The 20,563-nt window shown below is 44.0% G+C and overlaps 1 protein-coding gene across 1 annotated transcript in view; it reads right to left on the reverse strand.

Annotated features, from left to right (window-relative positions):
- The window catches only part of SPAG5 (sperm associated antigen 5), a 958,852-nt gene that overhangs the window by 228,168 nt on the left and 710,121 nt on the right, over positions 1-20,563 (reverse strand). The window contains exon 10 of the mRNA XM_044054398.1: positions 7,171-7,245. Coding sequence (XP_043910333.1) covers positions 7,171-7,245 — 75 coding nt within the window. The remainder of the gene's footprint in view (positions 1-7,170; positions 7,246-20,563) is intronic.

Below are 20,563 nucleotides of genomic sequence, written 5' to 3' on the forward strand. Positions count from 1 at the left end.
AGAAAGATTGCTTGCAAGTGTAATCCTACAACAAAACAAACTACCTTAACAAGGTAATGTCAAGTATTAGCAAACTTTAGAAGGATTTAATGCAAAAACAACAAATAAAGGAGAAGCACTCTAAACAATTAAATGAAGTGTAAAACAATCAAATAACACTTATTTTCCAAGAATGGAGCAGGATTAACATACAAAGTTAACTCTGGACCCCATCAAAGTTTGGCGAGGATGCCAAGCAGATGGAAGTTCTGGGAAAATGAGCAGGAGACAATTTGTAGTAAGGGAGATTTACTTCAGTGCAAAACTGGTTTTCTGGGTGGGCACCTGGTATTATGGATGAACGGGAAAAACAATGGGTGGGAAAGTACTTACATAGGTTACACAATAGACAATATTAATGAAAAGTGGGTGTGTGTTGGGGACTTTGGAAGTCAGACTCCCATAACGGGCAAAAGCCACAGACAAACTTTAAAAAACACAGCAAGAAAAGGGTGCGACTGTTAGGAAAAAAAATTCCGAAACTTGTAGCTTAATGTTTCGGGGGGTGGGGTGGGGGGGCAGATTCAAAAGAACAGGGGAAAAATAGTAGCAAGGTAAACAAATAGGCAATGAAATGCAACTTTAAGCAGGTATATACAGCTATAAGAAGTACTGAAGCACAAATCTTGGAACAGAATTCACAATACTGTAAATCCTACCACAGACTGAGGCACCAGATGATGTATAAATTTACAAGTAACACTGTAATAAATGACTAAATGGAGGTTCAAATTTGTCAGAAGATCACAGTCCTATAGAAGCTACAAGAGTAAGGTCCCAGACTGGGTTCAAAGCAGTTTCTACATTTGAGTGCTGGCTCTGGAAATGCTCACAATTACTAGTGGCTTTCTCGGTACCTGCACTGGCCAACATCCAAAGCTGCCATTTTTCTTTGTGATGTGGAAAGTTTTAAGCAACTGATTTATTTTTCTGTGAGTAGTTGGGATGAAGAATTCTTCAAGCCATGCACCTCTCCCAGGCAGTACAAACCATGACAGTGGAACACTTAGATGTTTACTCCTGCTGATGCACTGTATAATGCATATTACAAACATCAGAACTATGTAAATAGAAGAAAACTGGGGAGTACAGGGACTGAGACTTTGTCTTTAGCTGAAGAAGGCACATGACTCCATGAGATATGTTTAGCTGTAGGTGTACAGATCCGTAAGCATGGAACTAATGGACTTCAAAACTGTTCCAAGTTGGGAAATAAGAAAATTCCCACAGATTAAACTACTTCAAAGTGGTACATATTGTGTAGTAAAAGCATCAGTGGGGTGGTAATTTTCTTGAAAAAGTATAATTGAATAAGTATACTCATTATCATAGTACATATGTTCAATGAATAGGATCAATAATAAAGTTTGTGTATGTGTTTTCACCCCACCCCACCTATTGTCCCATCAAGCTTCCGCTCAAGTAGACATCTCTTATGTATTCTCTTACCTGGGATCAGGCAAGAGTTCTAAAGAAGGAGGCTGTCATTCAGGTAAATCCAAGTGTGTTTTATGCCCTTGCTGGCATTCTAGCAATGATGGTGTTTGTAATGGTCAATCCCTACAAGTGGGTGTGAGACATATGCTCCATGTCAGTGAGGACATATCTGATGTGCCTTTTGATGTAAATGCACTTTTCTGCATACCCTCATTGAATGCTACACAAATATCATCAATAGAAGCCTTTGAGAAAAAGGCAGTCGAAGTAGCTACTGCTCCAGTAAAATGGCCTCTAGGCTTTGCAGGTAAGGACATTCCTTTCAAGGAGTACACAGATGAAATACAACTGTAGAGCCATTTGGGAGGAGTCACTTTGGAAAAAGACCTTCCTAGCCTCGACTTAAAAAAGGAAACAGACTGCTTGTCAGATTTTCTAAAACATTTTGCTCTATTCAAATAAAACCAGAGTTTCTATGTAGATCCAAACAATGAAGCAAAAATTCTTTCTTGCTAATAAAAATTTGGTGAGACTGGTAAGTGAATAGGCTGGTTCAAAGTACACTCCTAGGTGACCTTGGGCAAAAAGGAATGATTTGTCAAGTAAGCAGGAACAGAGGATAGTGCTTGCACACCTCAGATATCCTCCTGGCAGAGGTTACAGCCAGAAGAAAAAGGGTCTTCCAAGGCAACATCTTCAAGGATACCGTAGCTGACTGTTCAAAATGAGGACTAGCAAGCATGTGTGTATCACAGGAAGATCCAGCTGGGGTACTGGATCTTGAATAGGTGTCCGCAACAAAACAAAGTACCCTCAGGAAGGCTTTAGATAGCTTAAGAGCGGCCAAAGTCATTATCTCTGCCAATGTGGAAATTGGAAATAACCAACTGTACCTTAATAGTGGAATAACTATGAAAAAGACCTACAAAAGGCGATGGGTGGCATCCAAAGGAACAAAAAGGGATCTAAGCCCTCTGGATGAAGCCCAAATGGTGAAATGTTCCCACTTATAAGCATACAGCTTTCCCAGTGGAAGGCTTCGGGGATGATGAAAGAATATGGATAACTCTCGTCAGTGGATTCCTGGCCATCACTGGAAATGGAGAAACCATGGGGTCAATCTGAGGAAGCAAAGACTGGGAAAAGGACATCCTTGCAGGATGGGAGATCAGATCCGGGAGTGGATCCAGCATCAAGAAGAGTGACATAGGTGAGGCCAAAGAAAGGGGAACCATAATTGTTTTGGCCAGAATGGGTCAAGGAGGATAACAGTCATTCTACTACAGGTTGCTTTCTCAGGAAACTTGATAATCAAAGGTGTCGGAAGGGTAGGTATGCAGGAGCTCCAGAGGCCACCAAGCAAACAGAAAGGCATCTCTAGGTGGCCATCCCTTGGGAGGATCAGTGCATAGAACTTGCTGCACTTTGTGCTGGATGGAGGCAAAAAGATCACAAGTGGGGAGGGGGGTGCCCCAGTGATGGAAAATTTGACCTTCTGTTTTCGGGTTCAAGGACCACTAGTGAGGCAGAAGAATGTTTCGGCTCAAACTGTCTGCCAGAATGATAGATTTCCCTTGAATGTACATTGCAATCAGAAGCCACTGAGAAGGCATCACCCACTGCCAAACCCTCATAGCCTCAGAACAAGGGAGATAGGAGTGTGTTCCCCCTTGCTTTTTCAGGTATCAAACCACAGACGTGTTAGCCATTTGGATGGCATGTCCAAAAAGGCATGCAATGTTAGGAGGACTGTTTTCATTTCCAAGACATTGATCGGAAGTTTGGACTCTAAATTCGTCCAGGTCCCTTGGAATGTCTTCCCTTCAAAATATCCCACTACCCCAGAAGGGAAGTGTCCATTGTTTCTGTGGCCTGAGGATGGAGAAGAATAAAAGGTCAGCCTGCCATGACCACAGGTGACTCCAACCACCACTGAATGTGGAGGTGACAGATGTTAAAGGAAATTGGAAATTCCATGGGATATGTGAGGCAAGACCACTGAGCTGCTAGAGTCCACTATAAAACCCTCATATGGAACCTTGCCAAAGGAGCTGAACAAATAGATGTCGTCATGTGCTCAAGGGACTATAGAACCACAGCCACCACTGGTTTGTAAGCCTGAAGAATATGGGATGTCTGCTGGTAAAGGAAAGTTAACCAAACATTCTTTATCCAAGATATCAGACTGTATCCAAATAAAGTCTATAAATTCCAACAATTGCACTGGTTCCAAGCTGGACTTTTTGTGATTCATTGTAATGCCCAAGGACAGACACAACTGGATTAAGAAGTCTCAAGCCTTGATGAGCGAGACTGTCATGGAAGTGGCGAGTAGCCAGAAGTCCAGGTATAAAACACCTGTAATCCCTGAAGCCTGAGCCAAGCTGCAACTACTGCCATGCAGTTGTTGAACACCAAGGGAGCTGTGGTGAGATCAAAGGGCACAGCTCAAAACTGGTAATGATAGACTCCCAGCTGAAAGTGCAAAAATCTTCTGGACTGTCTCACTATCTTTATGTGATGGTAAGCATCCTTGAGATCTACCAAATACATCCAAGTCATCCTTCCTCAGGAGAAGAGGAATGGACCACCATGACCATCCGGTACTTGGTCTGTTTGACAAAACACTAATTTGCTGAGATCAAGAACTGGTCTGAGGTCCTTGTTCTTTGGTACCAAAAGAATCTGGAATACAGCCTGGATCCTCTCTGGTCTGGTGAGACCTCATGGATGACTACTGGCTACCAGTTTTCAAATTTCAACTGCTGCATCTCTTCTCTGACACGATGGCACATCTGGAAGAGATTTTTGAGATTCCTTCCTTGGATGGAGAGCCAAGAAGCATCTAACTGCCTCCACACAGTGGCAGTCAGGCAGCCCTTCAGGCATGGTGAAAAGGCCTCCTACAGTAAGCTCTGTGGAAGCCTTCATTCTGCAGCATTCTTTATGGTTACTCTCTGTTGTGAGGGGAACCTTCCCCAGGATATATATATATATATATATATATATATATATATATATATATATATATATATACACATATATACACACACATACATACATACTTGCCCCTTTTCTGATTCCTGAATCAGGATTGCTGAGGGGCTGGCAAATATGATACGAGAAAATCCTATCCACAGTATCAAGGCTGAAGCTGGGCAACTGTACCTGGCAATTACTGGATCCAAATGAAACTCCAGTATCCAGCAGCAATCAGGCAGGCTCTGACGATGACATTGGGGCTGAACTGTTGAGTGCCAAAGGCCCGAGAGGCAGCGATGACTCCAAAACCCAGAGGGTTGACCCTCACCCCAGAGCCACGACCTCAAGCCCAAGGCACACACAGCTCAGATGCAGCTGGAGTCAAGAATACCAAGGAAGAGGCAAGTGTAGCGGGTTCCCCCTACATCTAAAGAAATCACAATCCCTCCGCACCACATGCTCCAGAGACCTCAACCTCATTACCACAATCAAAAGAACATGCTGGAGGGACAGGCTCATAACCCAGAGACTGCCCATGCTATGGAATAGACTTCCCATAAATGTCAAGCAGAGCACCTCACTCGCCCTCTTCAAGAGAAAATTTGATGAGTGGATGGGAAATAGAAAGTTCACCCCAGGGATCACTCCAGTGGCTTTACTCGACAGAGGCACTGGGAACTAAGGTCGGGTGGCACGATGCCAGGGTAATGCTATGGACTAGGCTTGTAAAGGCTCCACGGCCATTAGCCTAGTACACTCCTATGAACCTATGAAGAGTCTGTTCTGATGGCCTGGTCCCTTCAGGCACAGACAGGTGTTGGGGTGGGGTGGCACCACAGCCGGACCCATATACCCAGAAGTCGAAGGGACTGGGGGAGGAAAAGCAATGGTAGAAGCCAGAACCTCAGACAGTGGTGATGAGACAGGAAAGATCCTTAATTGAATCTGGGTCAGAAAAAGGAGTGCATCAGCTGTTCCAAGTCTAACAGCTTCATACTCCTAAATGATCTGACAGATCTAATGGAAGATGCCACCGGCAGAGGTTTGGAACCCCCTCCTTCCAGGTGTAGGATTCAATGAACTGATATGAACTGGGAATCTCAGATCCAGAGTGTAGAGAGGGAAGATAGGGAAAACTTTGCTGGTGTAATTAGGGAGAAAAGGGTATGCAATCTACCCAAAGTAGGAGAGAGACCTTAGCTAAGAAAGGACCGGGGATGCTGAGGTCAGGAGACGTGGGTTTCTCCAACACCAGCAGTCCAGGAGATCACAGCAGAAGAGTCTGAGTCAGGCCTGACGTTGGCAGAGTTGGAAGCGCCAAAGGTTAGTGAACCCTTGGCTCTGGCTGATATTCATCCGACAAATCAGAATGCTTGCAGTCCCCTCAATCCTTGTCCCGAGATTGCTTCCTGTCCCTCTTCTCAGGGTTTTTCTGGAAAAGGGGAAGATGACTATGATGCTACATATGGAGGAAGCATCCCTTTAATCACTAACATAGCCCAAAGCTCAATGAGAACTACAGTCCCTAAATAAGCACATGCAGACCACTCTGATTCAAGGTGGGCAGCACCTAAATAATAGACTGAGCGGTCATGGGCATCTTGCGGGGGAACTTGTGCTTGCAAGCCACAAGTTTTTGGAAACCTTTCATGCTAAGAAAGTTTTCTTACCCTGCAAAAACTATAGAAATATTAACTTTTTTTTTTTTTTGGTAGAGGTAAGGAAAAAAAGGGCTCAATACCCATACAGAGAAATCACAGGAAATAAAACAGTCTAACCTACACTTTAACAAAACTAACCACCTACACTGTCAAAAAACTCCTAACTAGGGCAGAGAATACCAGTGCCCGGTCCATGTGAGGCAGAGCACCTTGCTGGCTCTGTTCAAGAGAAATCTTGACCTGTGGATGGGAGATCGTAGGTTTACCCCGGGAATCATCTCTGTGTCACTGCTGGACAGAGGCACAACAAACTAATGGGCACAGTATTTTTTCATACAAGGGGTGGCGTAAGCCACAAAAATTTGGGCTAGGCTTATAAATGCTTTAGGGCAGATAGCCTAGTATAAACCTATGAACCTATGATAGATAAAGTTAGCAGAAAAAGGATACAATAAGTGGAGCTCACAGACCACAATGCACATTCTAAATTTGTAAACAATATCTGGGCTGAGTATTGTGGGTAGAGAAAGCAGAGCTCCTGGGCTGAAGACTCTAGAATTGCCGACTTTGCAACAGAGTCAAATGTGATAACCCACAGGTTGAAGTGAAGATGAAAAGACAACATCAGATGAAACAGATATGGCACAAGCATGAAATGGGATTTTACATTTAAATTAAAGCATCTCCGAGACTACTACTTTTTTCATAAGATCTCAGCTCTCACAATGTTGCATAGTCAATGTATCGGGGGGGGGGGGGGTAAAGAAGCAACACTGAGCCACACATAAAAAAAAAAAAAAAAAAAAACTTCTGAAGTTCTCCAGATGATATGTTTCACTTATATAGAGAATACTTTGCACTCTGTTTTATAGATTTCATAAAAATATTTGATTTCTGTCCACTGGTTGGTGTACAGGTATAGGATATCTTTGGTTCACTGCCAGAATTGCTTAGCTTCCCTTCAACTTTCTTGTTTGGAGAATGAAAGATAATTGTACAAGCACAATGTTTAAATACAGCTATAACAAGTTCTGTTGATCTGGATACTCACATGTCTGCAGGCCCGAGCTAAAATTTCACTTTTGCTTGTTTCACACTCGGACAATAATTTCTTCAATTTATTCACCTTAAAAAAACATATGCAGTTTAGGAGAGTTTTCATTTTAAAACAAGAAAGTTATTTTTGCTCATTAAAACGATGAGTACAAGTACTTTATCAAAACAGCAAAATAGTAGTTGTGTACACCTACCATAAATGTAGATGTTCGAGTGTCTTCACTGTTGCAGTCATGACTGTAGGGGGTTCTCCCCTGCCGGAAGGCAGCCCCAGGTCGGCCAGAATCCCAAAGTCTGGGTTCGGCGTCGGCTGTTCAACCATGCTCCCTGACGTCAGAGCACCAGGAGTACAAAGCTGACAGCCGACACCATCTTCTCCAGTTTTTCTTGCCCCAGATGTCAGGAGTCCCAAAATGAAAAAGGTCCCATAACCTTTGCAAATACACCTCAGAAGAATGGTGAAAAAAGGAAATACACAGAAGTAAAAACAAGAGGGGACAGGAGGGAGGGAAACAGACTGCAACAGTGAAGACACTCGAACATCTACATTTATGGTAGGTGTACACAACTGTACTATGTTCATCGTGTTTCACTGTTGCAGTCATGACTGTAGGGTAGAATCCCAAAGCTGAAAGAAAGGGAGGTGGTCATAAAGAGGAAGGGGAGGCTAAAAGGCCCTGCAAGACTGCAGAGGCAAAGCCTGCCCTAGACTTAGTGTAGAGAGGTAGATTGTAGTGCTTAGAAAAAGTATGCACTGAACTCCAAGTTGCAGCTTCCAAAATGTCCTTGGTAGGAACTCCCCTGAGGAAGGCCGCAGAAGTGGCAGCAGCTCTGGTGGAATGAGTCCATATACTCCCTGGGATTTGCTTTCCATGGTGAGAATAACAAAATCTGATTCCATGAGCAATCCATTTAGAAATGGTCCATTTTGAAATGGCTTTACCTTGGGAACTTGAAGCATAAGAAACAAACAATTGTTCTGATTTTCTGAAGTCCTTGGTTCTGTTCAGGTAAAAATGTAGTTGTCTGTGTACATCCAAGGAATGCAAGATCCTTTCCCCTTTATTTTGAGGAGTGGGGAAAAAGGTTGGCAAGTGGATAGTTTGATTTAAAGCCACTTTGGAAACCATCTTAGGCATGAAGGTAGGATTAGTCCTCAAAGATACCCTGTCTTGATGAAAAATAATATAAGGTTCCACAGCCATAAGAGCTTGTAACTCTGAAACTCTCCTGGCAGAGGTTAGGGCTAACAGGATAGCTGTCTTCCAAGATAAAAACTTGATGTCAGAAGAGGCAGCAGGCTCAAAAGGAAGCAAGGTCAGCTTTTCCAAAACATAGTTGAGATCCCGAGCAGGAATGGGAGGAGATCTAGGAGGTCTTAAGTTCTTAGCTTCTCTGAGAAACTGTCTCATGAGCTGGTGGGAAAAGATGGGAGAGTCTGTATTATAATGAGCAGAAATAGCAGAGGCATGTATCTTAATGGAAGAGAGAGAGAGACCCTTATGTAAGAGATCTGTTAAGTAAAGTAAAATTAAAGTAATATTAGGAAGAAAAGGATCAGAATCCTGAGCCTGCATCCAGGAACAAAATCTTTTCCATTTTCCTGCATAAGATTTTCTAGTGCTAGGACGTCTGGCTTCTAAAATGACATCCATAACCTGCTTGGGCAATAAAGAAGAAATCAAAGGCCCTGGATTAACCAGGCCGCCAGGCTGAGAGTTCTGACATGAGAGTGTAGAACCTGACCCTGATGTTGGGACAGAAGGTTCGGAGACTGAGGTAAAATCCAAGGGGGCTCCAGGCATAGGTTATTTAGAGTTGGATACCAAAACTGCCGAGGCCAATTTGGAGCCAGCAAGATTATCATCTTGGGCTTGTCCTGTTTTATCTTCAATAAAACCCGTGGAAGAAGAGGAAGGGGCGGAAAGGCATATCTCGAGAGGTTCCTCCAACTGAATGACAGGGCGTCCACTTTCCAAGCTTCTCTGTGGAAAGTCCTGGTGCAAAAATTCTGTAGTTGATGATTGAGATGGGATGCAAAGAGGTCTATGTGAGGACATCCCCAGACTGCTGTTATCATCCTGAATATTTTGGTGTCCAGCATCCACTCGTGTGGATCCGAAAGGTTTCTGCTCAGACTGTCTGCCAGGAAGTTCTGTTTCCCTGGTAGAAACTGAGCTTGAAGATCCAGATTGCAAGCTAGAGCTGTGTTCCATAGATCCATGGCTAGTCTGCAAAGGGGGTAGGAATGAGATCCCCCTTGCTTGTTTATGTACCACATAACTGTGGTGTTGTCTGTCCGTATTAGCAGTTGTCCTGGTTGTAAAAGATTCCTGAAGGCCAAAAGAGCTTTCTGAACGGCTAACATTTCCTTTAAATTGATATGCAGGTGCTTCTGATCCTTTGTCCAAAGGCCCTGCAAACAATTGCCCTGAAAATGGGCTCCCCAAGCATAATCCGAGGCATCCGTGGTTAGAATCTGAGTGGCAGGAGGCAGACAGAAGGGTTTCCCTTTGTTTAGAGCACATGCCCAGGACCACCAAAGAAATTCCTTTTGAAGGCAAGGAAGGACGGAGATCAGTATGTCTAAACTGTGGCAATGCTGAGGCCATACACTTTTTAGGTACCACTGTATTTTCCTCATGTGTAGTCTTGCATATGGTACGAGAAGGATGCAGTGTAACCCAAAGCCTGCAGGAATTTCCTTGCAGATAGTTGAGTTAGAGTTGCCAAGGTTCTGAAAGTTGAAGCCAGCTGCAATTGTTTTTCGGATGTCAGAAATGCCATCTGGGTTGTGGTGTTTAGAAGTGCACCCAGAAAAGTTATCTGTTGTGATGGTGTCAAATTTGACTTTTTTATGTTTACAGAGAATCCCAGGAACTTGAGGAGGTTCTGTACAAATTCTAGATGCTGGAGTAAGACATCCTTGCTGTCTGCCTGAATTAGACAATCGTCCAGATAAGGGTAAATTTGAATTCCCTTGAGTCTGCAGTAAGCTACTACTGGAGCCAGGCATTTGGTGAAGACCCTGGGTGCAGTAGACAATCCAAAGGGCAGCACAGAGAGTTGAAAGTGCCTTGATCCGGCCTTGAACCTGAGGTATTTTCTGCAATCCTGCCTGATGGGAATGTGTAAATATGCCTCCTTTAAATCCAAAGTTACCATCCATGCATCTTTGGACAGCATTGGAAGTAGCTGCTGTAGAGTAAGCATCTTGAATTTTGGAATCTCTAGAAAGGTGTTCAAGACCGACAGATCCAGAATGGGTCTCCATAAGTTTTGCTTCCTTGGGACTAGAAAAAGCCTAGACTAAAAACCTTTTCCCATCTCTGAAAGAGGAACCAGTTCTATGGCATTCATAGCCAAAAGAGCTTCCACCTGGTTTAAGGCCTCCGTCCATTGATGTTTTGGAAGGTCTGGCCATCCGCTTGGCCTTGGCAAGGTATGAAAATGGAATTTGTAACCTCTTAAAACCACATCCAAAACCCATTTGTCTTGGGTTATTTGAGCCCAATTTTGATAAAAAAGAGAGAGTTTTCCTCCGAGAGGGGCTTCCAGGCAAGAAGTTCCTGTAACCCAACAGAGGGAGTCATTGAGTTTGTTTCCTTTGAGATTGTGACCTGTCCTCTCCTCCCCTAGGGGTGGAAGCAGTCCACTGTCTTGGTCTATAAGCAGCTTGTGTTTGAGGCCTACCTCTGGAGCATTTATATCTACTCCTCTGAGGCCTGTCTGAAGTGGGAAAGGACCAATTTTTTGAAGGCCAATTCCTGCTAAATCTAGGTGGCTGTACTTGTAAGAAATCTTTAACTGTTTGCATGGATTTCGCCTTATCCTCCATCTTTTTAATCACCTCCTTCAGCTTTTGATCCAAACAAAACATTATGCTGAACAGGAGCATCCAATAATTTAGCCTTTACTTGTTCAGGTAAATTTTGTTCCTTTAGCCATGCATGCCTCCTAATGACTGTGCCAAAGGCCGCAGCCCTACAAGAAGCCTCCAAGGCATCAAATCCACAGTGTAAACCATGCTTCCCAACCTGTTCAGTGGCATGCAATAAGTCATGTAATTCCTTATCTGCACAGGCAGAAATGGAAGTAAGCTTTTGTTTTAAGACAGACAAGAGAAATTGCTGGTATTTAAGCACATGAAACTGACAGTTTAAAGCCCTAATGGACAAAGTAGCAGAAGTGTACACCTTTTTGCCCCATCTTTCTAAGGATCGAGAATCTTTTTCAGAAGGAATGGGATTTTTGGCAGAAGCGGCCTTAACTCCCTTAGGACCCTGAGAAATGGTTTCAGGGTCAGCAGCAGGGTTCTTGTATAAAAACAGATGGGAATCAGGAACCCTGTAATATCTATCAGTCTTAACAGGAGCAGGAGGAAAAGAGTCAGGGGTTAAGTTAGCCTCCAAAAAAGCATCATCCACAATATCCAAAACAGGAGGAATAGCCAGGGGTCTATGTTGGAGAAGAAGAAGAAAATCCCTCAATCTTTTCTTGGATTCCGACTACTCCTGTCCTTCCCAGTGGAAATGTTCCCTCATTTCATGCAAAGTTTCCCCAAAAGAGAAATCCTCAGGGGGAGAAGCTGAAGGAATGGATTCTTCAGCATCAGAATCCTCATAAGGAGGGAAAGAATATTCCTGCTCAGAAGAAGAAACTGAGGAAACAGAAACCTGATCAGAGGAATCATAATAAACATCCTGCCTTGGCCTTTTGTCTGGAGGGGGATGTGAACCCCTAATCATAGTAAGTAAATCCTCCGCCATCTTGAGTAACTGTTTCTGTGACTTGGGAGCCGGTTCAGAAGAGGCCTGTGTTGAAATCTTTGATTTAGAAGGAGTCTTTGCCTTTGTCTTTACTAGTAGCTGAGTAGGCCTGAAAACCCCTTCGGAAGCCAGTACCTGCACAGCGGCTCCGGACCCGTCCGAAGGAGCATTGTCCGAAGGTCCTGCAACAGAAATATTTAAAGGCCTGGTTGGCTCCTCATGAGAGTCCATTTTGGCCGTCGGTTCTGAAATGGCCGAGGACAGGGGCTGCAAAAGCGCCTCACTGACGACGGCCGAACCTGAAGCTGGCTCCGCTTGTGTGCTATCATCAGATTTGGACCTCGGAGGCCTGTCTTTATCCTTGTGACGTTTGTGAACTCCGGTAGCCGGGACCGTATCCGACGACATTTTGTAGTTAAAGCGCCTACCGAAGTAATGAAAAGCAAAATCGTACCTTCGCTTAATTGTACGTTGATTGAATCTAGCACAAAACCGACAACTAGCTATGTCGTGGTCAGGGCCTAAGCAAGGAATACAGTAAGAAAGAAAATCCTTATGAGGTATTTGCTTCCCACATGAAATACAATTATTAACTTTTTCTGACATCGGAGTGGAGCAAGAAAAAAGTTTCCCCAACGGGGTACTTAGCTTTGAGTGGAGAAGAAAGTCTTCGAACCGAAGTATACAGAAAAATTCGTTAGGAGTCAGCCGACCGGTACTTGCGAACTGCTATCACCGCACGGCAAGAAAGACTGGAGAAGATGGCATCGGCTGTCAGCTTTGTACTCCTGGCGCTCTGATGTCAGGGAGCATGGTTGAACAGCCGACGCCGGACCCAGACTTTGGGATTCTGGCCGACCTGGGGCTGCCTGCCGGCAGGGGAGAACCCTACAGTCATGACTGCAACAGTGAAACACGATGAACATCAATAATTCTTTTTAATAACCAAGTCTGGGATCTAGCATAGAGGGGTTAAGGTTATGACTTGTTAAAAAGCACCTTTCAGTGGACTAGGGTTTAATTCCTTCAGCCTTCATAAGCTTTGGCAGGTAAAGCAGTAGACTAAAGCTCTGAGTTGTTAGAGAGCTACTTCCATTTCCAAGGGTACAGGATTTAAAATCTCTCCACCTTTATTTGCCTACTGTGTTACCTTGAGCAAGTAACTTAACCACACAGTGACTTAAGGCAATTTGGAATTTGGCCTAGGTTGAATGGTCTCTTGGACTGCATGCCTAAGAATTACCTATGAATGTTTTAAAAGTGGAACATGAAAGAGGAAGTGAGGAACAGGCAGGTTAAATGCCTGAAAGATGCCATGGCTACGAGGAACAAAGAACCAAATTATATTCCAGAAACAGTTGCAAGAAAGCTGGATGCTCTTGTATTCTAAGATGCAAATATTTTGTAAATGAGATGAAAAGAATGCAAGATGAATTTGGGAGAGGTGGGTTAGATGCTTAGTAGGACAAATAATCCCTATGGGGGCAAGAAAAAAAAGTTATGTCTTACCATAATGTTTTATCTGTATTGTTGATCCTCGTTCAGTCATTATGCTTGCGTTATCGGTTCCGACCTCGGAACCGAGCCGGCCATCTTCCAAGCTCGCGACAGCCACAAACTCTCTAGCTAAACTCTTACCCACAATTCCCCTCTCCCTGTTACCTCAGATCGAGTTTGCAAGTCAAAGGAAGTAAAGGCTACCTCAGGTCAAAGGACCTAACGGAACCGGATGATGAGATCCACTATAAGCCTTAGGCGGGGGAAGGAGGGATGCCTGAACAAGGATCAACAATACAAATAGAACGTCATAGTAAGACATAACTTCTTTATCTGATATTGTTGATCTTCGTTAATTCCTTACGCCTGGGACAGAGTCCCCAGCTACCTTTATTCCTGGGAGGCTCTCATGGAAGGACATTCCTGAGCACCATTGAACCAAAGGATGGTCTTCCTCTGGAGGCCAAATCCAATTTGTAATGGCTGATGAAGGTATGAAGTCTAGCCCAAGTTGCAGCTGCACAAATGTCAGATAAAAAAGCTCTAGCATGGAAGGCAGCAGAAGTTGCAACCGACCTAGTGGAATGAGCCCTAATGGCTGTAGTCAGAGGGATATCAGGAGTTTTGTAAATAAACGTTACACAGTCTTTTAACCATTTAGCCAATGTGACCTTAGAAACAGCACATCCAAGTCTAGGACCAGAATAGGCCAGGAATAGTTGATCTGATTTGCGAGAAGCCCTAGTTCTGTCCAGATGGAAACGAATTTGCCTGTGAATGTCAAGGGTATGTAGACATTACTCTCCTCTGTTAGAATGATTGGGAAAGAAAACTGGCAATTCAATGGATTGGTTAATGGATATTTCAGAGATCACCTTTGGCAGGAAGGAAGGATTAGTTATCAATGGCTATCTTTATGAAAGATCAAGTAAGGCTGTTTGATGCATAGAGCTTGAAGTTCAGAGATACATCTGGCAGAAGTAATGGTGACAAAGAACAAAGTTTTCCAAGAAAGAAACTTGAGGTCGCATGAAAAAGCTGGTTAAAAGGAGACGTAGTCGAAGCTTGCAGGACTAAAGACAGATCCCATAGCTGGCTAGGTTCTCTAAAAGGGGGTTTCAAATGATTTACACCTTTTAGAAAAGTCTTGCATAATTTGTGCGACAAGAGAAAAGTCATGGACACCATTGTGAAAATTAGATATCGCAGCCAAATGAACTCGAATGGTAGAAGCAGATAGGCCAGAGTGGAATAAACTGGACAGGTACTCCAGTACTACCTGCACTGGTGCTGAAAAAGGGTCTATCCATTTTTAACTCAAACTTTAAAAACAATATTAAAAAAATCTTAATACTTAATTATCTACCTCTAATGCAGTGGCACTTTACAAGAAATAAATTAATAAATATAACATTTTTAAGTAAGAATATTCTTAATTTATCATAAGAGGTGGTTCCAGGGCTCTCATGTATTTCAACTGTAGACTGTACATTTTTACTTATTTTTTTATTTTTTTAATTTTATTGTTTAATAGTTAATCAAGTTTTTATAGCATGATTAGATAATACCAATATCATGTTAACGATGAAATAACTTGTCTACAACATGATTTTTTAATATTGTTTTTAAACAATTTTTTAATGGTTTTTACGATTTATTGTCTAGGGGGTCACATGATGTTACGTGGTGATATTTAAACACACTGTTGCTCATTTTCAAATGTTCTGAGGAAGCCTGGGATTGTTCCCAGGGGAAAGCGCTTAACTAAATATTGTTGTGACTTCCATGGTGGGTCTTGTGTTGTGACTTTGGAATAAACTTTCTTCGTTTACACTGCAATGTGCTTTTTGAACTGATTGGATTTAGCAAAGTTGGTTGACATTGCAAACAAATTATTATTGGTCCTCCTGCGATTTTGTTTTGGTTTGGTCTATCCATTTTTCCTTCAGCCAAATGGTAAACCTTTTCCACTTGTTGAGATAAGTAGTTCTGGTGGAAGACTTATGAGATACAATAAGAATGTCACGTACTGGGGAAGAAAGATTAGTCTGTCTGGCAATCACTGGAAGTGGAGGAGCCAAGCTGTGAGCTTCAGGCTGACCAGGTTGGGGTGAATCAGGTTCTGCGAATGGGAGATCAAATCTGGAGTTGGATCGAGAATCCATGGTTGATCTAGCAGTCTAGCAGGTGAGGCCATAAGAAGGGGAACCAAATTTGCCGAGGTCAATATGGCGGTATGAGGATTATCTTGCTCTTCAACCGGCGAGCTTTCTTCAGGAACTAGGGAATGAGAGGGAGAGGGGGAAAGGCATAAAGCAGACCCAAGGGCCAATTGTGGACTAGAGCGTCCCTAGGTGACTGTCCCCGAGGGGGAATCAGGGCGAAGTAATTGCTGCATTTGTAGTTTGTTGGGGATGCAAAAAGGTCGCAGCAAGGGAGACCCCAGCAGATGAAAATCTCCGCCGCTATAAGAGGATTCAGAGACCACTCATGTGGTTGCAGAATGCACCTGCTCAATCTGTCTGCTATCACTTTGGAACTCCTGGGAATATGCGTTGCTAAAAGAAAGCGGTTAGGAGCCATCGCCCATTGCCATATCCTCATGGCCTCTCAGCAAAGTGGGTAGGATTTGGTTCCACCTTGTTTGTTGATGTACCAGACTACAGCCATCTTGTCCGATTGTATTGCAATAGTCCCTGACAGGAGGGGATAAAATGCTTGCAACGCTAGAAGCACTGCACTCAGTTCTAGGACATTTATATGCAGATGAGCCTCTAGGTTCGACCACGTGCCTTGGACTGTATTCCCCTGAAAAAGCCCACTCCACCCCATCAGGGAGGTGTCTGTGGTCACTGTGGCTTTGGGCTGTTGGGGTGTGAAGGGGCAAGACAATTGTAATGAGTTCTGTGACATCCACCAAATCAAGTCTTGTTTGCATCTGAGTCACCCGAATTTGGGATGAGAGAGGAAACTGAAAAGGGTACTACTGGGCGAGTAGTAAACCATTGTAAAAGCAAATACAAAATCAGTCTGTAGGGAGACCGCAACCACAAACTGTTTAATGAATGTCAGTTAAAACTGTTACGTTTTCGTCAGTGATATTCCCTGACTTCCTCAGATACACAGAAAAGTTGCTTGAACTGTTAATATATAGTGTTCAATTTACACTAATTAAAAATCATTGTTTAATTGTGATTTAAGGTAATAAAATAAATATTTCATCCAACAAAACTACTTAGCCAAAAACGGTTTATAAAATATTTAAAAGCATAGTGTTTGAATATAATTGTATTCTCAATGTATATTATATAAAAAATATGCAATATATACTTGTACTAAATCATTACAAAACATATATCTATAAAAAAACTTCTAAAACCTATTTACAATTTAGCAGTGGTGATGGAAGCTGCCATGGAACCCAACAGCTGGAGAACAGAATGTGCTGTCGATCTTTCCCTTCAGAGGATGGGTATGAGTTGTTGTTTTATCTTTAAGATTCTGTGCTCTGGAATCGATGCCATGCAGTTCTTTGTATCCAACAGGACCCCAATGAATTCTATGGATTGGGATGGGGATAGGTTGGATTTTTGCCAGTTTATAGTTATACCTAGCCTTTCTGCGATGTGAAGAGAGTATGCCAAGGCTTTTTTCCAATAGATGTCTGGTGGGGGGCGGTGATGAGCCAGTCGTCTAGGTATGGAAACACCCGGAATCCTTGCAGTCGCAGGTGAGCTGTGACAACTGCCATACACTTGGTGATCACTCTGGGGGCTGTAGAGAGTCTGAAAGGCAGTACTCGGAACTGGTAATGACTGGCTCCTGCATGGAAGTGAAGGAATCTTCTTGATGGTCGGTCCACCTTTATGTGGTAGTACGCATCTTGAAGAACTATAGAGCACATTCAATCGCCTGAATCCAAGAGTGGGAGGATAGACTGTATTGTGACCATCCGGAATTTCTGTACTTCTACAAATTTGTTTAGCAGACTAAGATCCAAATCGGTCTCCAGTCCCTGGTCTTTTTTGGCACTAAAAATAATCTTGAGTAGAATCCGGATCCTGTCTGGTCTGGTGGGACTATTTGGATGACTCTTTCTTAGCAGCTTTGAAATCTCTAATGCTGCTTCTACCCATTGACTGGGTGGGAAAGTAGAGTAAGCTCCTTCGGGGGGGGGGGGCAAAGATCTAAGGGAATATGATAACCTCTGGTTATTCTCTCTCGTACCAAAGAATCAGTGGTAATGGTTAGCCAGAAAGAAGGGTACAAAGAGAAATGACCCCCAACCGCTTCCAGAGGAAAGCAGTTGGGTCGCTTTTCAGGAGCGGTGGTATGACTGACCAGAGAAAGAATCTCTGGAACCCTGGTTATGCGGACCTCCTCTGCCCCAAAAGGTGAGTCTTCCATATGAGTTTCCCCCTCTGCCTCTAGGGGAAAACACGGCTCGTGTGTCACGGAAAGAACCCTGAGACTTTTTGTGCCACATCTTCCCACACTTCTGGTTTCTGGAGAAAGCCTGTTGAGGGGAAGAATAGCGGACGCCCACGGCAGAAAGGGTCTTACCATCCTGTTCGCACCTAGCCAGTGTGTCTTTAACCTTGGGTCCAAATAACGAAGAGGCTTCAATGGGAGCGTTCAGAAAGGAAGCCTTGAAAGATTCCGCGTAATCACACAAGCGCATCCAGGCATGCCGTCTCATGACTATGCCTGCACCCGCTGCTCTAGCTGCTCCTTCTGATGCGTGAGAAATCAGGCACATGGAGGAGTTAGAAATCGATTCAAGTGTGGCCAACTGTGAGGCCACTTTGTCCCGGATCTCATCAGACACAGCTCCGGCCAAAGTTTCAGAGCTCAGAAATGAAGTCTCTATGAAGCCTGGTAAAATGTGCCATATAATTCAGGGACCTGACTGCAAAGGTCGCTGATGCAAAGGTATGCTTCCCTAATCTGTCCAGCACCCGGGACTCTGTTGGGCGGGTGGACAGTCTGGCTTTCTTCTGCCAGATCCTTCATTGTTGTGGTGGCCGCCACCACCAAGGGATCTACAGGAAGACCTTTGGACCACTGAGGCTCACTATCTGGAGGGGACAAGATTTTATCTGGTCTACGGGGAATGGCGTCAACGGCGTGAGGAGTCTTCCATGCACGCTGCACGAGTAGGCGGACAAGGTCGTTGGCAGGTGGAGTAACCCAAGAGGTAGGGGGCCTGCAGAAACACAGACTCTTCAGAAGTCAGGTTAGAAGGCCGCCAATCACCTCTCTGCTTATGTATTTCGAGGATATCTCCAAAGGATACCTCAGAGGGGGACAGAGGGGACCCTTCCCCATCATCAGTGTCTATCTTCCATGAGGGACTCTTCTGGGGAGTCCACGTTCTTCCTCTTCCACGAACTCTTGCGATGAACTTCCTCAGGGGGAAAGAATCTGGGGAAGACAGAGCAAAAGGGGCCTCCAGTGAGAGTGTGTTCTAAGGCCCTTGTACCCGGTGTCTTGTGTATATTGTGGTCCAGAGGAGGACGGGGGCACTGATAGCACAGGATCGCCAACAGAAGCAAGAGCCTTCTCCAGGACTTGGAAGGCTGGTCCACCCGAAGAGGACATACCTCACTCAAGCAAATCAGCCGACTCAGAGTCCCTGGATGGCTGTGAAAAACAGGAGTACATACGTCACAGCTAGCATCCAGAGCAGTGACTGGAGTGACAAGTCTCTCCTGCCACAAAGGCAACTGCGACTCCTTAGTGAGATCCATGAAAGGAGCTGAAGTGAGGGAAGTCTGTGCTACAGCAGGGGGCTTCAAAGGCAATAAAGGAGGAGATTAAGTAGGAGTCTTTGGAGAAGGGTGTTCACCTCCAAAGGAAGAGCAGTTTCTGGAGGGTTGGATACCTCTGGCCAAAAGAAATTGATCCACAAGACGCACCGCATCATGTTCTGAGAGGCTTCTAGTGGATCTCACATACATAGCTGAAGGGAGGTCAAGTCTATTCATGGATGCAGGAAACTGTGCCCATAAAGGGGGTCTTTGGACGGTGTTAAAATAGGAGTCTGCACTGAAAACAACGGAGCCGTTAAGGCTTGTATTACTGGTGTCTGCACAGAGGGAATAATCGGTGCCGAAGGTAAGGTCTGCACTGACAAGGTTGGTGCCGAAGTGGTAGTTGGCACTATGGTAGGTGCAGAGTCTGTGTGGAAAACAAGGTGGTCGGTACTGAGAGAATAGTCGGTGCCGTGAAAATTGTCTGAGCTGAAGCAGCAGCGGATGTCGGAACAGTCATCGATGCCGGAAAGGTCTGCATTTAAGAAAACGGTGCCGGTAAAGAAGTTTGAACTAAGGGGCCCCTTTGGTTCTGATGAGGTGTAGGGCACAAAACTCTGTGCTGATGTAACAGATGGTGCTGAAGATCTAGGCACCGAAAGCCTCAGGGCTGAGGAAGTCAAGTCCGAACTAGAAAGTTTGGCCTTCTTAGGTCTCGGTTCCTGGTTGTCCCCAGCAGGAAACAACGGGAGAGACTTGGCCTTCTTGTGTTCATCTCCTTTTTATGGAAACTAGGAGGGGTTGAAGCCTCCAACCCAGAAATAGCCTCTGAAAAGGAAGATTTAAGTAGCCCCTTTAAAATCACATTTTTCCTTTCCACCAAAGTCCTGTTAGAAAAAATAGCACAAATCCCGCAAGGTGGGTCAACAGTCAAGTGAGGCACACCCAAACAGTAAACACAACGCATGTGCATCCGAAATAGGCAATTTATGCCCACAGTCCACACATCTTTTAAATCCCAGGCCACCTTTTTTTTCTGCCATGATAGGAGGAAGAAATTAAAGGGAGGAAGAATGTACCAACAATGGTACAAGAAATACCCGAATGTAAAGCAGAAAAGATTTTACCAATGATGGTAAAGGAGTTACCTCACGGTAAGAAGAAAAAAGGGCTAGAAAAAAACAAAAAAGAGTTGCTAGATGTGATAGGGTAAGAGATAACTATTTAACAAAATTAGAACTGAGAATAACTGCAATACGATAAAGTATTATCAAGGAAGTTTTACTTAGCTCAAGAGAGGTGGCTTGACATGACTGAATGGCAATGTGGCAAACGAAATCTGGGGTAACAGACAGAGGGGAATTGTGGG

The sequence above is a fragment of the Protopterus annectens genome, chromosome 13.part0 (assembly GCF_019279795.1).
Source record: "Protopterus annectens isolate FY-2018-M chromosome 13.part0, PAN1.0, whole genome shotgun sequence".
Classification (NCBI taxonomy): domain Eukaryota; kingdom Metazoa; phylum Chordata; order Ceratodontiformes; family Protopteridae; genus Protopterus; species Protopterus annectens.